Source organism: Rana temporaria, chromosome 9, assembly GCF_905171775.1.
Source record: "Rana temporaria chromosome 9, aRanTem1.1, whole genome shotgun sequence".
NCBI lineage: Eukaryota > Metazoa > Chordata > Amphibia > Anura > Ranidae > Rana > Rana temporaria.
The window spans coordinates 37,570,597-37,589,685 of record NC_053497.1 but is presented as its reverse complement, the minus strand read 5'-3'; the positions used below and the strand labels follow the sequence as shown (position 1 = coordinate 37,589,685).

Here is a 19,089-nt window from a genome sequence, read left to right as displayed (position 1 = left end):
AAGCGCTGTGAACCCCGAAATGGTAGAAGAAGAATGGGAAGGTTCCCCAGTGGGGCTTTGGACAGCAGTGTAATATAGTTGAAAAAATAGCAAATGGATAGCAAAAAAGGGGTACATTTATTGAAATTGTACAGGTATCACAATGAATGAAGTTACATTAACATGGATTATTAGAAGTATATGGCCAACTGCTATCATAATGTCTCATCAGGTACCAAAAGTCCCAGAAGTATAGTTAACTTCTAGGGGTATGGGTAATAAGGTATGTTAGTATGCAATGTAAGATGGAGTGTAATTGTAGTAGATTAAGGTGCAATCTTAAATTAAAAGAGTGTTGGGATTGGTGAATGTTGTGTGAGGGAAATAAATATGTAATAGAGCAAGCCCAGCAGGGACTGTGAAGTGTTGGTGATCAAATTGGAGTGATAAGGTGTTGTGTGTAATGCTGAAGGTGATCAAATGAAAGAAAAAATAAAATAAAAAATTATATAATATAAATATAAAATAAAAATAAAATTTAAATAATATGTGAAAATGAGAAACGGTGTGTATGTGTGTGTTGTGTATGTGTGTGTGCATAGCTTTTTTTCTCAGAAAATAGGTGCAGGAACTCAACCACGACCCCGTTCATATTTCACAAACAGTAGAAGGGTCTTAAATACCAGGATTGCATTCCATACAGTGCAGAATTCAGGGGGTTACATACAGAGTGCAGAGCTGTCACTTGTCAACACAGAAACCAGACTTCTGTGTTTACAAGTGATTGTGGTGAGCAGGCACCAAAGGGTCTGAGCCAGAGGTGGTGGAACTGAGTTCCCCCAAGTTCCCCCTGAAAAAAAGCCCTGTGTGTGTGTATGTGTTTGATGTTACCCGCAGGATATAAGCTGTGGTGTTGAAGCAATGTAAAAACAAGTGTGTGTGTCTGCAAATGGGTGTTAGCCCAGGTTCACACTGGGCTGCAGGAGTGAAGCCGTGCGAGTTTAGCTGAACTCGCACGGCTTCATTCCCGCTGGCAGTCCCAATTTCGGCCACGATTTAAGAGACATCTGTGCCGGTTTCTGCACAGATGTCAATGTAAATCGCGGCCCGAAATCACAAAAAGTAGTACAGGAACTACCTTTTGAAATCGGTGCAGCGCCGCAGATGTGGCATCGCACCGATTAGGACGTGTCATTGCCGACAACTGCCGGCAAATGCCGCCGATTTGAGATGTGATTTCACATGTGAAATCGCATTTCAAATCGAAGCAAATCATACCCAGTGTGAACCTGGGCTTAGAATGTGAGTGAATGAACCTAATAAGTGAAAGTTAAACGAGTATCAGAAGAGATGAATCATAGGGATATATGTGTAATATAGACATTTTACCTTGTATTATGTTGATTAAAACAAGGAGACAGATGCTAGACCAGCGCTGTCAATAGCAGGGACAGGACAACTGGGGAACCCCACAGTGGCAGAACACCAGGGCCCGGTGGCAAGACAACCTTTGCAATCCTGATAGTTCTCCCACTGCTTTGGACCCTTATAAATTTCTTGGTGTGCTGGTGACATATATCTCTTGTTTTCTGCCACCCTGGAGGGAGCTCACTGCAGAACATGTGAAAGGGCCCGTTGTGGGATCGTAGTAAAGGGCCCCCAGGATATATATATATATATATATATATATATATATATATATATAATTGAATTTTATAGTTGGCCCCCCTACTTTTGTCTCTGTCCTCCCATGTGCCCCCCCTAAATATTAAAGCTGGAGACGCCACTGCATAGAATATGTATTTATGCACATTGCTTTCTTAGATTATACCTTTGTGTGCCTCCTTAGCTGCAGGTTCTTCTCCCTGGCATAATGAAGTATATTCCAGGACCTCATAAACGGATAAACCAACACATGGCTCATATGCTGGACTTTGTCACACAAAGAGTGGAAAGGAACAGTAAAACACTGGATCAAAACTCACCCAGAGATTTCATAGACTGCTTCCTCATCAAACACCAACAGGTATCACCAATAAAACCACAGAACAGTAAAGCCTCGTACACACAGCTGAGGAACTCGACGGGCGAAACACATCGTTTTGCTCGTCGAGTTCCTTGTGAGGCTGTCGAGGAACTCGGCGAGCCAATTTTCTCCATTCCCGTCGAGGAAAAAGAGAACTTGCTCTCTTTTTGGCTCGACGAGTTCCTCGACAGTTTCCTCGTCAAAAAATGTCTCTTCCCCAGTCCCCTATCAGATAGTGACGGGTACCGCCCATGGTACAGGAGATTCAGTTTCCTGTCTTCCCGGCCGGACTGAAAGGAAGTGAGTACTCAGTGTGCACTTCATGTGGGGAACAGGAAACTGAATCTCTTGTACCACGCGCGGTACCCGGTCAGACTGACAGGACTCCAGGTGGAAGGAAGAGGAGCTTGGCCACGCTACAGCCTGGGAAGGGGAAGTTGGGGGCCCCAGGCCAGCTTGGGGCCCCAAGCAATTGTTTGTTTTGCCTGTCCTGTAGCAACGGGCCTGATTACATTGTTAATGACACAGAACGCAGTGCAAACTCGCACATGAATCAGATCGCATGGGTACTGGAAGAAGGGGGGCAAATATTCGTGCCAGGAGGGGGGATTTCAGCAGGGGGGTGGATTTGTACTAGTGAGGAAGGGGGAATATATACTTATGCCGTGTACACACGATCAGTTTTCTCATCTGGAAAACTGTCATGTTTTCTCTTGGACGAGAAAAAACGGCCGTGTGTAGGCTCTCCAGCAGTTTTCCCGACGAGATAACCGCCGAGAATCACGACGGGAAAATTTTGAACATGTTCTAAATTTTCTCGTCGCGAATCGCAGAGTTTTTTTCTCTGCAGTTTTCCCATAAGGAAACACTGCTAGGGAGCCTACACAGGGCTGGTTTTCTCAAACAGAGGAGAAAACCTGTCGGGAAAACCGGCCGTGTGTACACAGGGAAAAGGGACAAAGCCGGTCCTCAGTTTTCCCATCGGGTTTCTCTGCGATGTTTGCACCGCCGAGAAACCTAATCGTGTGTACGCGGAATTAGAGGGGAGTATACAGATTAGTGCTCATTTTCTTTTTTTTTGGGTGGGGGGGTGATTTTTGCTGACACATAATTATACAACCGAGGAGGATGGGCAAAATTTGGCATGTTCGCCCTGAGCTCTAGATTACCTTGTCCCGGCACTGGCCTGTTGGGGGTACTTGAGGACAGGGTTAAGAACCACTGCTCTATAAGGATGAGCTCCGACGTGTTCGCAGATCCCAAGTGCAGAGCCCGCTAGGAAGTCGGCGCTGCGCTAATCACAGGCAGTGAGACATTGTCCTGATGCGCAGCTGCAGAGATCGGGAAATGTCTCACTGCCTGTGATTAGCGCAGCGCTGTGCCAGCTTCCTGTCGGGCTCTGCACGTGGGCTGTGCGAACACGCTGGAGCTCATCCTTACTGGTCTACGGACAATAAGTGAATGGAAATCCATTGAATAGCACACTGATAGAAAAAGAAACTAACAGTTGTTACTCTATTCAAAATTTACAAAAAAAGTATGGACTTTAATATTTAATTCAAGATGTTCAAAGGGGTTAGATACATCTGTAAGTAGACAGGTCATTTACACGTAATGTATTAGGCCACTTTCACACGGATCTGCTAAAAACAAATGGATGAGGATCCATTCCCCATTCGTCTGGCAGATCGGATGGCAGTCTGCTGTAAATGGACAGGCGGTCTGTTTACATCTGACCGCCCATAGGAGAGGGGGCTGTGTCTGTGTCCGCTCTGCATAAGTGGAGCGAACACGGAGCAGTCATTCTCCTGCATGGATCAGCAGACAGATTCCCCGCTGAGCAGGCGCACTCCAATGGAGCTTGTCCAGTGTTGACGGGGCCTTAAACGTCTCATACCTATCTTGTTTTTTTTGTTTGTTTGTGTCTTAGGAAAAAAACAACCCCAGTTTCAGCAGGGTGAATATGTTACAGACAATATTTGACCTGTTTGTTGCTGGGTCAGAGTCGGTCAGTAACACGCTACGACATGGATTCCTGGTGCTTCTGAAGTATCCTGACATACAAGGTAAATGTATAGTTCCTAATTGTCCCTGATTTGGAGCAATGTCCCTCTGTCCCTCTTTCCTCCTCATTTGTCCCTCATTTTGGTCTGATCTATATAGCTGTATATAAAAATCACCTTTTATCTTTCAAAAAGTGTCTCCCAGTGCTAAACCTTTCATCCATTTTCTAAATTGCTGCATTTGTAAATTTTTAAAGCCAATATAAGACCCCTTTCACACTGAGGGTGCTTTCCAGGCGCTATAGCGTTAAAATTAGCGCCTGCAAAACGCCCTGAAACAGCTGCTTCTCACACTCCCATGTGAAAGCCCTCGGGCTTTCACACTGGAGCGGTGCGCTGGCAGGGCGTCAAAAAAAGTCCTGGCAGCAGCTTCTTTGGAGCGCATTAGGAGCGGTGAACTCGCCACCCCTAATGCGCTCCTGCCCATTGAATTCAATGGGCAGCGCCGCCATACCACCGGCAAAACGCCGCTGCAGTGGCGGTTTACAGGCGGTTTTAATCCTTTTTCGGCCACTAGTGGGGGGTTAAAAGTTCCCCCGCTAGTGACCGAATAGCGCCGCAAATTCAACGGTAAAGCGCTGCTAAAAATAGCAGCATTTTACTGCCGACGCTCTGGGCGGCACAGCGTGAAAGGGCTCTAAAGGAATAGCAGTGGTAAAAAAAAGCCTTTGTGGGCTTAAAGCGGGAGTTCACCCGAAATTTATTTTTTAACATTAGATTGATGCTCATTTTGTCAAGGGGAATCAGGTATTTTTTTTAAAATCGAAGCAATACTTACCGTTTTAGAGAGCGATCTTCTCCGCTGCTTCCGGGTATGGTCTTCGGGACTGTGCGTTCCTATTTGATTGACAGGCTTCCGACAGGCTTCAGACGGTCGCATACATCGCGTCACGAGTAGCCGAAAGAAGCCGAACGTCGGTGCGGCTCTATACGGCGCCTGCGCACCGACGTTCGGCTACTTCGGGAAAATCGTGACGCGATGTATGCGACCGTCGGAAGCCTGTCGGAAGCCTGTCAATCAAATAGGAACGCCCAGTCCCGCAGCCTATACCCGGAAGCGGCGGAGAAGATCGCTCTCTAAAACGGTAAGTACTGCTTCGATTTAAAAAAAAACACCCGATTCCGCTTGACAAAATGAGCATCAATCTAATGTTAAAAATTAACTTTTCGGGTGAACCTCCACTTTAATTAACCACTTCCGGACCACTGCACGCCGATATACGTCAAATGTTTGAAATGAGATATCTTTGTTATGGTAGCAGCTAGCTGCCATAACCCCCAGTATCCTTTTCTTCAGCGGGCAGTCCGGTTTCCGATAATTGTGGTCCCGACGGAGGTGATCGGGTCCTTCTGATGGCTGGGTATGGAGACGAGTGAGGGGAAGATGGCCTCCACCCGTCTTCATACCATAGTAGGGCGGAAGCAGCTTCAAAACAGCACTTCCGCCCATGGCTCTTATCCTTATTTTTTATATATTTTTTTCAAATGACAAAAAAAAATGTTATTGCATGATCTGATGATTTGACCGCAGATCTCATATTTAAGAGGTCCTGTCATGCTTTTTTTCTATTACAAGGAATAGGAATAAAAGTCACACAATTTTATTTATTTTTTTAAAGAACAGTGTAAAAATAAAAGGTAAAATAAATAATAATAAAATAAATGTATACGTGGCCCATCCCGCCGAGCTTGCGTACAGAAGCGAATGCATACGTGAGGTATTAATTTATTCGACGTAACATTATCTTTCACAATATAAAAAAAATTGGGCTAACTTTACTGTTGTCTTTTTTTTTTAATGAAAATGAAATAGCATTTTTAACAAAAAAAGTGCGCTTGCAAGACCGCTGCGCAAATACGGTGTGACGTAAAGTATTGCAACGGCTGCCATTTTATTCTCTAAGGTGTTATTTTTTAAAAAAATTGGGGGTTCTGAGTAATTTTCTAGCAAAAAAAAAAATTTTTTTTTCTTTTGAAATTTCATTTTTTGCTGCAGCATGTTTTTGGCATGTTACCGATGGCATATGCTTTACAGGCAGACTAAGGGGACCCTTCAGGCACCGTATTTAAAGTAGAAGTAAACCCTCCTATCGTTTTCAGCCAAGGAAGCTGCCATCTTTGTCTCTGTTTAATCTTCAACTGCCATAGTGCTGCACATGTGATCAGTTATGACACCAGTCATTGGATGGTTTGACAATTTGGTTGAGAGCACTGCCAATGTGCAGTTAGCATTCCCGGCATGCCGAGAATGTAACTGTTATTTAAAACTGTTAAATCGATGGGTTTACTTCCGCTTTAAAGGATTTTTTCATTTTTATTGTGGCACATTAAGCATCATTATAATCACTGCTCCTGAAAAAAAATATTGTTTTTATAAAAGAATTGTGCATTGATACATGTCCCCCAGGGTAGTACCCGGGTCCCCATACCCCTTTTATGGACAATTACTTGCATACAAGCCTTCAAAATGGGCACTTTTTTGCTGCAAACCAAACGGGGGTGTTCGGCCCATCTCTATTTTAAAGCTGTATGGAAAAACATTAACTATAGAAGCTTGTTGGTTGCTATGGACACTTTTTATTAGTTCCCCCAGTGTCATGTGTAATGGGTCTCCAATTTTTTTAGTATAAGGGCCATGTCGAATGTATTTTCAAATGTTCAGGCTGAAAAACAACTCCCCATCAAAGTCCCCCCTTAAATCATGGCCCTCATCAGAGTCCTCCCTAACCTCAGAGTCCCTATTAGAGTCCCCCTTTGCATCATGGTCCCCGTCAAAATCCCCCCCTTACAGTAGAGACCATAAGCATCCTCTGATGACCCCAATACACAATCAGTGCACATTGAAGATACGTGACTGGCCCTAGCTAGTAGGATAACATTTTTCAGCAAGCCAGTTGTGGCCTGTGAGCCGTTGTTTGGAAACCCCTGCCTTAAAGCCTCGTACACACGATCGGATTATCTGACGGGAATTGTGTGATGGCAGGATGTTGTCGGATAATCTGACCGTTTGTATGCTCCATCGGGCAATTGCTGTTGGATTTTCCAACAACAAATGTGGGATAGCATGCTTTAAAATTTTCCGACAACAAATGTGTGTTTTTTGGATTATACACAAGTCTGTCACACAAAAATCCAAAATAAAACATGCATGCTCAGAAGCAATGCTAAGCATAACATAACATTAGCAGACGTTTCCCAAAGGGTGGCACTAAAGAGCTGAAAAAACATAGTTTTGTGTTTATTGGCCGACAATTCTTTGCCATTTGTATACAATACAAGTTCACTGCCAACGCCCTTCGGACAAAAGTCCTACGCTTTGTCCGGGAAAATCCGATCTTGTGTATGAGGGTTTAGTGTATGAAATGTATACAGTACACAAACTAAATGCATCAATTAACACTTGACAGCCAAAATCCAGGAAGAAATACACAAAGTGATTGGTGAAAATCGCTCCCCCAGCATTGATGACCGGACTAAGATGCCATATACTGATGCTGTAATCCATGAGATCCAGAGATTCTGTGATGTGGCTCCGATGAGTCTTCCTCACGCAGTTACACGGGACATAGAGTTCAGAGGATTTACTATTCCAAAGGTGGGTTATAGATTTATTTGTTTGCTAGATACAGTATCTCACAAAAATGAGCACAACCCTCACATTTTTGTAAATATTTTATTATATCTTTTCATGTGACAACACTGAAGAAATGACACTTTGTTATAATGCAAAGTAGTGAGTGTACAGCACTCAAATGTCTATTTCCCAAAGACAACCTCTGGATATGACGCTGAGCACTCAACCTCTTTGGTCGACCATGGCAAGGCCTGATCTGAGTGGAACCTTTCCTGTTAAACCGCTGTATGGTCTTGGCCACTGTGCTGCAGCTCAGTTTCAGGGTGTCCTGACGAGATTCTTGGCAAGAATCTCTTGCCGCCCCGAGTGTACAGACATTCCATTCAAAAGAACCGCTGTTCTTTTAAATCCCAAGAACGTGGTGACGTCATCGCGTACAACACCGCCATCTTGCACTCGACCTATGCCTAGGAAGCTACCGCGCATGCGTCAAAGTCATTTCGAGCATGCGTGGGTCTCCATGGCGACAGGTAAGTATACACACTCTCAGGTTTCTCGGCAGGAAAACTGCAGAGAATCTCACGACGAGAAAATAGAGAGAACATGTTCTCTATTTTTCTCGTCTAGATTCTGGGCAGTTTTCTAGACAAAAAACCTGAAAGCCTCGTACACACGCATGGTATACTCGGCAAGAAAGCTCTGCCAGCAGTTTTCTTGCTGGTTCTTGCGGAGAAAACCGAGCGTGTGTACGAGGCTTGAGGTGTCTTCCTGTTATACTGTGAGTCAGATCATGTTGTTCAGCTCCATAGCTGGAAGGTTTTGACATAAGTTTGTGCATTATTTGTATATTTAGGGTACAGATGTCTACCCACTGCTGTGTTCTGTGCTACGGGACCCCGAACATTATGCTACACCCAACAAATTTAATCCTGGACACTTCCTGGATAAAAATGGAGGTTTAAAGAAGAACGAGGCATTCGTCCCCTTTTCTGCAGGTACTATTGTTTTACTATATAAAGCTTAACAAAATACACACTACCAGATCAACCCCCTTTTTGTACAAATTAACCAGTTCCGGATCGTCCACGCACATATACTGCGGCAGGGCGGCCCGGCTGTGCGAAACAACGTACCTGGTCTGGGGCATGTGCGCGCAGCTGGCAATTGTGGTGATTGGTAGACATGTGCATTCGTTTTCGTCTGAATGCATTTTCGTCCGAATTTCGGGTATTTTTGTTATCGTTTTAACAAACGAAAACGAACGTGCAGAATCCGAAATCGGAAAGATCCGACATAAAGCATTTTTTTATTTTTATTTTCGTTGCTACAACAGTTCGATATAGATAGGAGATTCGACATGATGCTGACAATATCGAATCTGTGGTCGAATGTGCCTAACCTTAACTCTTTTAGTCCAAGGTTATTCTACATAGAGAGAAAAGATTCTACATATAGAGAAAAGATTCAACATTATAGAGACAGTGTTGGGGTAGATGAATAAATACTGATGTGCTCATATTAACTCATGTGCAATGTGAATCGTACATATACAATCAAGCAAAAAAACCTGGTGAAGAAACTCTAATATATGTGAGTAGATCATGAAAAAGTCCTGATGATTGAATCAGCCAGTCTGCAGTGATCCTTCCCTAATTGCCAAGCTCTCACTTCAATGTGATCAGGTTACAACAACCTCCAGCAAGGGATCAGATGTTTCCAGTTTCATTCAGTCACATGCAAAAGAGGAGGAAAAGGAAACATAGCGCAATATTGTACCATATAGATGTGGATAAAGGCTGCACTTAGTGCACTCACGTATCCTCGCTTATGTTATAGACAGGGTATGTTGCCGCTCAGTTTAAGTGGACTCCTCACTCGGGATAGACATCCGATGGTCCGTCACTGTAGGCTCCTCCCCCACATGTATCGTCACTCGTCACGTGACTTAGTCATGGGTATTCTCAGTGTTGGGGTAGACCATTCGACATGAACGACGAAGATTCGGCGAAGCAGCGAAAAACATACAAACGTCGACACTGTCATTGAAGGCTTATGGTGTCTGTTGAAAGTTCTAAGAAGATTCGACAAGCAGCTAAACAGTACGACGCCGCAATCCTACATTTCCAGTCAAATGCTCAGCCCATAGGCTATAGTAGAATTTGAATGTTGGTTGACTAGTAATTATAATTTATAAATATAATTATTACTATTGTCATACAACATTAGAATTCTTCAATAGCTTGTAGGCGGAACATTCGACCGGAAATGTGCAATTGCAGCGTCGTACAGTTTAGCTGCTCCGTCAAATCTTCTTAGAACATTCGACGGACACCATAAGCCTAAAAAATAAATAAAAACTAATTTCTGGAGTAAAAAAAAATATTTATTTTTTGGACGAAAACAAAATTCCAAAATAAAATATTTCAGTGTGCACATGTCTAGTGATTGGACCCAGCGGGAGCCAATCAGCGGGTCCGCCAGCCTCCTGAGATCACTCCAGGGGATGTTAGAACGCCGGTCTGATGATGTAAACATAGCAGACTGTCCTTCTGTCAGACAGGAACAGAGAGATCTGTGCTTCCTGCTAATCAGGAACACAGATCTCTCCTGAAGTCTATCCCCTAAAAAGTTTGTAAACACACATTTAACCTCTTGATCGCCCCGTTAACCCTTTCCCTGCCAGTGTCATTTATACAGTGTCAGTGCTTTTTTTATTTTTTAGCACTGATCACTGTATTGGTGTCACTGGTCCCCAAAAAGTGTAATTTAGTGTTCAATTTGTCCGCTGCAATGTTGCAGTCCAGCTAAAAATTGCTGATCACCGCATTTACTAATTAACATAAAAAAAGTTAATAAATCTATCCCATAGTTTGTAGACGCTATAACTTTTGTGCAAACCATTCAATATACGCTAATTGGGATTTTTTTTTACCAAAAATATATAGAAGAATACAGGTTGGTCTAGATTAATAAAGAAATACATTTTCTTATTGGATATGTTTTATAGCAGAAAGTAAAAAATATATATATTTTTTTATTGTTGCTCTTTTTTGATTATAGCGCAAAAAAATACCCCTAGTTAATTAGGGGTAAAAAAAAAAAAAACCATACATTTTATACAGCATTACATGTGCAATTGTCAGTTAAAATAATGCAGTGCTGTATTGCAAAAAATGGCCTGGTCATTAAGGGGGTAAAACCTTCTGGGGTTTGTAACGGAATGACCCGGGACAAACAGAGACTTTGGAAGGATGAGGGGTACTCCTGTGCCAGCGTCATTAATAACTCTTATGTCTAGGGTCACCTTATGTCCGATAGGGCCATAGGGTGACTGAGAAATTATATCCTAAATTACAGGACAGGGGACATTACTGATAGCTCATATTGCAAAGTGTTGGTTTATTCTATGACTCATCTCTCTGTGTAGACTGTCGACATGCTAATTGAGTCTGGTCCAGGATCTCTAATTATGTATGCTAAATACTGTTTTGTGTGGAATGGAACTTGTCAAGCTGAGTTTCCCCTCAAACCATAAAGATATGGTTTGAGGGGAATGCATTGTGTGATGGTGTTTTGTTTGAATTCTGTTAATGAAGGAATGTGACTTCTCAGGTGGAGTGATTAGATCATGATAATTATAGCCCGGCACCGAGATGTCTGGAATGTTTAGCAATTAGCCATCTGAAGGTGTATTGAAGCCCCCCCAGGGTGTGATGTGTGGGTGGAGAGTTTGATTGTTCCTTTCATGCTTAAACTGTATATAAACTTGAGAGCTAGCCATTAAAGTTGTCTTGCATTTGAAACCAGAACAGAGCTGTGTGTCTCGTGTCTAGGGGGGAATTCTTATGGGTCGTGTTCGTTTGCCTGATTGTGGAGTGTCGATAAGCTGTCGTGGGTTGATGGAAGGTCGTAAACGGTGGTGACCTTTACAGGGTTAAAGTGGTTAAAGCTGCCCGCATCTCAAGTTTTATAGAAGCGGAAAAGCAAAACTTTCGCTTTTTATAGTGCAGTGCTAACCCTTTAAACAGTCAAATATGTGATGTTATAACATGAGGAATACATCACGCCCCGAAAAAAGGTAATCACATACATAAAAAAACATCACCAAAATTAATATTTTTCAGTGATGCCAAAAAGTCAAAAATAACAATTAAATAAATGAATAAAGTGTTCAGGTGTTAGACAGATTTCTTTAGAATCTTATTATTCACACATTCCAACTTCTCTTCTTAAATGCCATGCATCTCTCCACTCTCCAAATCTTCTAAAGTAAGACATTCCTTTTTTGTCACTCTACCCTTAAAGTAGAAAAATAGGCAAAGCTTTTCTTTTCAATTTGAATAGAGCAAGGGAAGGTTATAACCTTTGTCAGATTTTTTTTCCACTCTCTGTGTCCCATTGCAGAGCTTTTCCTTCAATTCCTGTCTCAAACAGGAAGTGAGAGAAAATCCATGCTCAAAAGTAAGCCTAGCAGCATAGTGAGCAGAGGGTGCCAGCCTCGGACTTATGTGGTTCACCCTGCCACAGCCCCCAGGATAGGGTGACCAGACATCCTCGGTTTCCAGGGACAGTCCCCGGATTGAGGACACTGTCCCCAGACCAAGTCTGTCCCCGGTTTTGTCCCCGGATTTGATTTGAACAGGGGCTGGGACAATTTTAAAGACAGTCAATGTAGTCTTCCTCCTCTCCCCACCTAGTAGTAGCCGGGGCCCGGAGAGTAAGACTTGACAAGCTATGAGGCAGACAGTGACGGGCCAGAGAGTCGCTGATTGCCGCCATTGCTAGTAAAAAAAAAAAATATGTCCCTGGATTTCATTTAAAAAGTCTGGTCACCTTACCCCAGGATAGACGTCTTCCGGCGCCCTCTACTCACTAGGCTGCTGGGCTTAATTTTGAGCTGACTTGTAGTTTTCTTATTTGGCACAGCCCTATGCAGTGCACTGGCTAGGACAGCACAATTTAAGGAAAGTCTCATGAGTACATACTGTACAGTACAAAAGAACGCACCGAGCATCCTCCTGTATGTATGCCCTTCCTTTCTTCAACTGCCTTGTACATATAAAGTGCCTTGCGAAAGTATTCGGCCTCCTTGAACTTTGCGACCTTTTGCCACATTTCAGGCTTTAAACATAAAGATATAAAACTGTAATTTTTTTTGAAGAATCAACAACAAGTGGGACACAATCATGAAGGGGAACGAAATGTATTGGATATTTCAAAGTTTTTTAACAAATAAAAAACTGAAAAATTGGGCGTGCAAAATTATTCAGCCCCTTTACTTTCAGTGCAGCAAACTCCAGTGAGGATCTCTGAATGATCCAATGTTGACCTAAATGACTAATGATGATAAATAGAATCCACCTGTGTGTAATAATGTCTCCGTATAAATGCACCTGCACTGTGATAGTCTCAGAGGTCCGTTTAAAGCGCAGAGAGCATCATGAAGAACAAGGAACACACCAGGTAGGTCCGAGATATTGTTATGGAGAAGTTTAAAGCCGGATTTGGATACAAAAAGATTTCCCAAGCTTTAAACATCCCAAGGAGCACTGTGCAAGCGATAATATTGAAATGGAAGGAGTATCAGACCACTGCAAATCTACGAAGACCTGGCCGTCCCTCTAAACTTTCAGTTCATACAAGGAGAAGACTGATCAGAGATGCAGCCAAGAGGCCCATGATCACTCTGGATGAACTGCAGAGATCTACAGCTGAGGTGGGAGACTCTGTCCATAGGACAACAATCAGTCGTATACTGCACAAATCTGGCCTTTATGGAAGAGTGGCAAGAAGAAAGCCATTTCTGAAATATATCCATAAAAAGTGTCGTTTAAAGTTTGCCACAAGCCACCTGGGAGACACACCAAACATGTGGAAAAAGGTGCTCTGGTCAGATGAAACCAAAATCGAACTTTTTGGCAACAATGCAAAACGTTATGTTTGGCGTAAAAGTAACACAGCTCATCACCCTGAACACACCATCCCCACTGTCAAACATGGTGGTGGCAGCATCATGGTTTGGGCCTGCTTTTCTTCAGCAGGGACAGGGAAGATGGTTAAAATTTATGGGAAGATGGATGGAGCCAAATACAGGACCATTCTGGAAGAAAACCTAATGGAGTCTGCAAAAGACCTGAGACTGGGACGGAGATTTGTCTTCCAACAAGACAATGATCCAAAACATAAAGCAAAATCTACAATGGAATGGTTCACAAATAAACATATCCAGGTGTTATAATGGCCAAGTTAAAGTCCAGACCTGAATCCAATCGAGAATCTGTGGAAAGAACTGAAAACCTCACTGAGCTTGAGCTGTTTTGCAAGGAGGAATATGCAAAAATTTCAGTCTCTCGATGTGCAAAACTGATAGAGACATACCCCAAGCGACTTACAGCTGTAATCGCAGCAAAAGGTGGCGCTACAAAGTATTAACTTAAGGGGGCTGAATAATTTTGCACGCCCAATTTTTCAGTTTTTTATTTGTTAAAAAAGTTTGAAATATCCAATAAATTTCGTTCCACTTCATGATTGTGTCCCACTTGTTGTTGATTCTTCAAACAAAATTACAGTTTTATATCTTTATGTTTGAAGCCTGAAATGTGGCAAAAGGTCGCAAAGTTCAAGAGGGCCGAATTCTTTTGCAAGGCACTGTATATACATACTGTATATCTAATCAGATTTTCCCTGCTCCATCAGTTCTGCAGGCTATAACCTGGCTGATCAGTGTATTCTAACGGTGGGGAAGTCTTCCTGCCGTCGGAATACAATAACTCAGGGGGAAGGATTCCCCCATTCACATTGAATGTGTTGTTGGAGGAATCAAGTTAATTTTCTACATTACACCGCAGGTTGAAAAAAAAATCTGACTCATCTATGACCTGTCTTACTCTGATAATATATACAGTACCTCAATGGAGTAATCAGCAGACAAAAAGAGAAGTTAGCGCTTGAGAATCAGATTGGGAAGAAGAACAAAATATTACAGCGAACACATACAAAAATTACATTTAACTCCTGCAAGGCTATTAAAAACATCTGAACGTTTAAAAAAATAATATGGGTTTTGGTCACACCATATGGCTATATGGTGCTTAAGCCCACTTACTGCGACAAAGTACCCCATTATCAGTGGGTCCTACGCTATTCATAGAATAGAAGATCTTGTTTCTCTGACCCATGGGAGAAATACACTCCTATAAGAAATAAAGGACTCCTCCTATATCACAGGTGAACACTAATAAGAGGTAATGGCGGGGGGGTGGTCCATCCCAAGGGATCTGGTAAGGATCCGTACTATAGACAAACAAATACTTGGGGGGCACACCCTAAAAATACATTAAAGATGGTGCAGCCATAAGACCATACAAACAGCATATGGCCATATGGCTATCAAGGACTCCCCCCACCATTACCTCTTATTAGTGTCCACCTGTGTTATAGGAGTAATCCTTTATTTCTCCCAGATAGAGGAGTGTATTTCTCCCATGGCTCAGAGAAGCAGGATCTTTCATTCTATGAATAGTGTAGGACCCACTGATAATGGGGTACTTTGATGCACTAGGTGGGCTTAAAGCGGAGTTCCACCCAAAAATTGAATTTCCGCTTTTTGGAATCCCCCCCCCCCCCCTCCGGTATCACATTTGGCACCTTTCAGGGGGGAGGAGGCAGTAGATACCTGTATAATTCAGGTATTTGCTCCCACTTCCGGGCACAGATCAGCCCGGTGATCTATGCCACGTCCGGCGCCTACTCCGTCCGTCCCCCCACTGACTTCTAGGAGACAGCAGGAACCAGTGGGATCGTGCAGCGGGACTAGTGCATGCGCAGTAGGAAACCAGGAGCTGAAGCCGCAACGCTTCACTTCCTGATTCCCTTACAGAAAATGGCGGCAGCAGCGCCTGAGAGCCGGGGGAGAGATCGGCTTCGGCTGCCGACATCTTGGGCACCCAGGACAGGTAAGTGTCCATATATTAAAAGTCAGCAGCTGCAGTATTTGTAGCTGCTGACTTTTAATAAAAAAAAATTTCGGCGGAACTCCGCTTAAGACCGTGCCTGTTTTTCAGACTCTATGGGCCAGATTCATGTACCTGCGCTGCGGCGTAACGTAACTCATTTACGTTACACCGCCGCAACTTTTCAGCGCAAGTGCTTAATTCACAAAGCACTTGCCTGTAAACTTGTGGAGGCGTAACGTAAATCTGTCCGGCGCAAGCCCGCCTAATTCAAATGGGGCGTGTGTCATTTAAATTAGGCGCGCTCCCGCGCCGAACGTTCTGCGCATGCTCCGTGTCAAAATTTCCCGCCGTGCTTTGCGCGAAATTTCGGCGCCCCGACATGTTTTTTGAACGGCGACGTGCGTAACGTACTTTCGTATTCCCGGACATCTTACGCAAAAAAAAAATATTAAAATTTGACGCGGGAACGACGGCCATACTTTAACATGGATGGTCTAATTTTACACCATCTAAAAAACACTCTCAACTGTACGACGGGAAAAGCCGACGTAAGAGAATGCGACGAACGCGCGTACCTTCGTGGATCGGCGTAAACAGCTAATTTGCATACCCGACGCAGGAAAACCACGCAAACTCCACCCAACGGCCGCCAGAGAATTACACCTTCGATCCGAAGGCGTACGAAGCCTTACGCCTGTCAGATCTATGCCAAAAGCAGTCGTATCTTGGTTTGAGGATTCCAAATCAAGATACCACGCGGCAAATTTGAAAATACGCCGGCGTATCAGTAGATACGCCGGCGTATTTCTGCTGTGACTCTGGCCCTATGTTTACAAGTTTAAAACAGTTTTTTTTGCTATAAAATTACTTAGAACCCCCAAACATTATATATATTTTTTTCGAACACCCTAGAGAATAAAATGGCGGTCATTGCAATACTTTTTGTCACACCATATGTGCACTTTTTTTTGGAAAAAAATAAGACAACAGTAAAGTTAGTCCAATTTTTTTTATATTGTGAAAGATAATGTTACGCCGAGTAAAATGATACCCAACATGTCACGCTTCAAAATTGCGCCCGCTCGTGGAATGGCGTCAAACTTTTACGCTTAAAAATCTACATAGGCGACGTATAAAAAATTCCATAGGTTGCATCTTTTGAGTTACAGAGGATGTCTAGGGCTAGAATTATTGCTCTCGCTCTAACTATTGCGGCGATACCTCATTTGTGTGGTTTGAACACCAATTTCATATGCAGGCGTTACTCACGTTTGCGTTCGCTTCTGCGCGCAAGCTCGTCGGGATGGGGCGCTTTAAAAAATGTTTTGTTTTCTTATTTATTTTAATTGATTTTATTTATTTTTACACTGATTTAAAAAAAAATGAGTCACTTTTATTCCTATTACAAGGAATGTAAACATCCCTTGTAATAGAAAAAAGCATGACAGGTCCTCTTAAATATGAGATCTGGGGTCATAAAGACCTCAGATCTCATATTTAGACTAAAATGCAATAAAAAAAATAAAAATAAATTGTCATTTGAAAAAATGACCACAAAAAAATGTGCCTTTAACCACTTAAGGACCGCCTCCTGCACATATACGTCGGCAGAATGGCATGGCGTGCACACACGACCCAGTCCGAAGCTCCGTGACCGTGGCCGCCGGACCCGCTAACCCGATCGCCGCCGGTGTCCCGCGATTGGTCACAGGAGCTGAAGAACGGGGAGAGGTGTGTGTAAACACAGCTTCCCCATTCTTCACTGTGGCACTGTCATTGATCGTCTGTTCCCTGATATAGGGAAAGACGATCAATGACGTCACACGTCCAGCTCCGCCCCCCTACAGTTAGAACAGTTAGAAACACATATGAGGTCACACTTAACCTCTACAGCGCCCCCTAGTGGTTAACTCCTAAATTGTCATTTTCACAGTAATCAATGCATTTTTATACACATTTTTGCTGTGAAAATGACAATGGTCCCAAAAATGTGTCAAAATTGTCCGATGTGTCCGCCATAATGTCGCAGTCATGAAAAAAATTGCTGATCGCCGCCATTAGTAGTAAAAAAATAATTATTAATAAAAATGCCATAAAACTATCCCCTATTTTGTAAACCCTATAAAGTTTACGCAAACCTGTCACGTGTCCCAGGCGATCGTCTACAGGGAGGGGCTGCCAAAAGGCTATTTGCCTTAGCAGTCCCTCGGCAGAAGGAGGAAGTGGGACAGGAAGTCCCACTCCTCGTGAAGCCCCCACCCCCCCCCCCCCCCAAAAAAAATTACATGCCAAAGGAGTGGATTAAGCGGAAGTTCCACTTTTGGGTGGAACTCCGCTTTAAATGTCATTTTTGTATGTGTGTGCTGCAATCTATTTTGTTCTGTTTGTATTGTCTTATGGCTGTACCATCTTTAGTGAATTTTTTAGGGTGTGCCCCCCAAATCTTTGTTTGAGATAAGGAAAACACACTCTCATTTCTTTCTTCTGTTGTGATCACATAGCTTTCTAGAGAATTTTAATTAGGAAATTACAATTTTGACAAGGAACGGATAATGCTGTTTGAAAAACTTTACAATGCACTGCCAAATATAGATCAAACATTAATGTGAAAAAGAAAAACTATCGAAAACTTACAAACGTAAAAAAATTATGCAACACTAACCATAATTTCTCCTGATACAATTCCTAATATTATTTCCATTTTGTTCACACAGGGAAACGGGTTTGTTTGGGAGAAGGTCTGGCTCGAATGGAGCTATTTATTTTCCTCACATCCGTATTGCAGAGTTTTACATTGTCCTCTGAGATGACCTTCACAGAAGAAGACATCAACCCTAAAATGAGTGGCTTTGGCTGCCAGGCCACCACATACCAGCTCTCATTCAACCAGCTCTAAACTGAACTCTGGGAACTACATTTAAATCCTGTACCACTAAGAAACTATCATCATAAACATTGTCATTGTGATAATTATTAGAGTGCATGCAATGAAAAAGTGTTAGCACTTCACGCGAATCATTCCTTCTCAACAATTATTTAGGCTCTGATCAGGTAGACCAACTGTAGTTTATAAAGATAGCTGTTTTACTTTACTCCTCATATTTTATTAAGAAGTTTATTATGATTAAATAATTATGTGCACCTTTCATACAATATTAGTTGGATAATTGTAGCTTTTTGGTTGGTATCTCCAAGGCTTGGGGTGTATGAGCATTTCAGCTTGTGTACCCTCATGGGGGTAGATCATTTGATATCTTCTTATCTTCTCCTTGTGCCCTAGCAAATTGGTCCTTGGTATCCCTAATCAGTTTACAAAAAAATGTAAAAGCACAAAAAAAGAGGTTTACAAATATTTTTTCCAAAAAACTTTTTTAGTTTACTTTTACAATTTATCAGATTTAAAGGAGCAGTAAAGGAATTTTTTTTTTTTTTGCTGAAATTACTGTTTACAGGGTATAGAGACATAATAGTTAACTGATTCCTTTTAAAAAA

General features: G+C 42.6%; 1 protein-coding gene across 1 annotated transcript in view; it reads left to right on the top strand.

Annotated features, from left to right (window-relative positions):
* The window catches only part of LOC120913326 (cytochrome P450 2G1-like), a 35,634-nt gene extending 16,884 nt beyond the window's left edge, over positions 1 to 18,750 (top strand). Inside the window, exons 6-10 of the mRNA XM_040323195.1 lie at positions 1,829 to 2,005; positions 3,936 to 4,071; positions 7,476 to 7,663; positions 8,496 to 8,637; positions 18,312 to 18,750. Of these exons, the coding sequence (XP_040179129.1) occupies positions 1,829 to 2,005; positions 3,936 to 4,071; positions 7,476 to 7,663; positions 8,496 to 8,637; positions 18,312 to 18,493 (825 nt within the window). The 3' untranslated portion in view covers positions 18,494 to 18,750. The remainder of the gene's footprint in view (positions 1 to 1,828; positions 2,006 to 3,935; positions 4,072 to 7,475; positions 7,664 to 8,495; positions 8,638 to 18,311) is intronic.
* Positions 18,751 to 19,089: the final 339 nt, after the last annotated feature.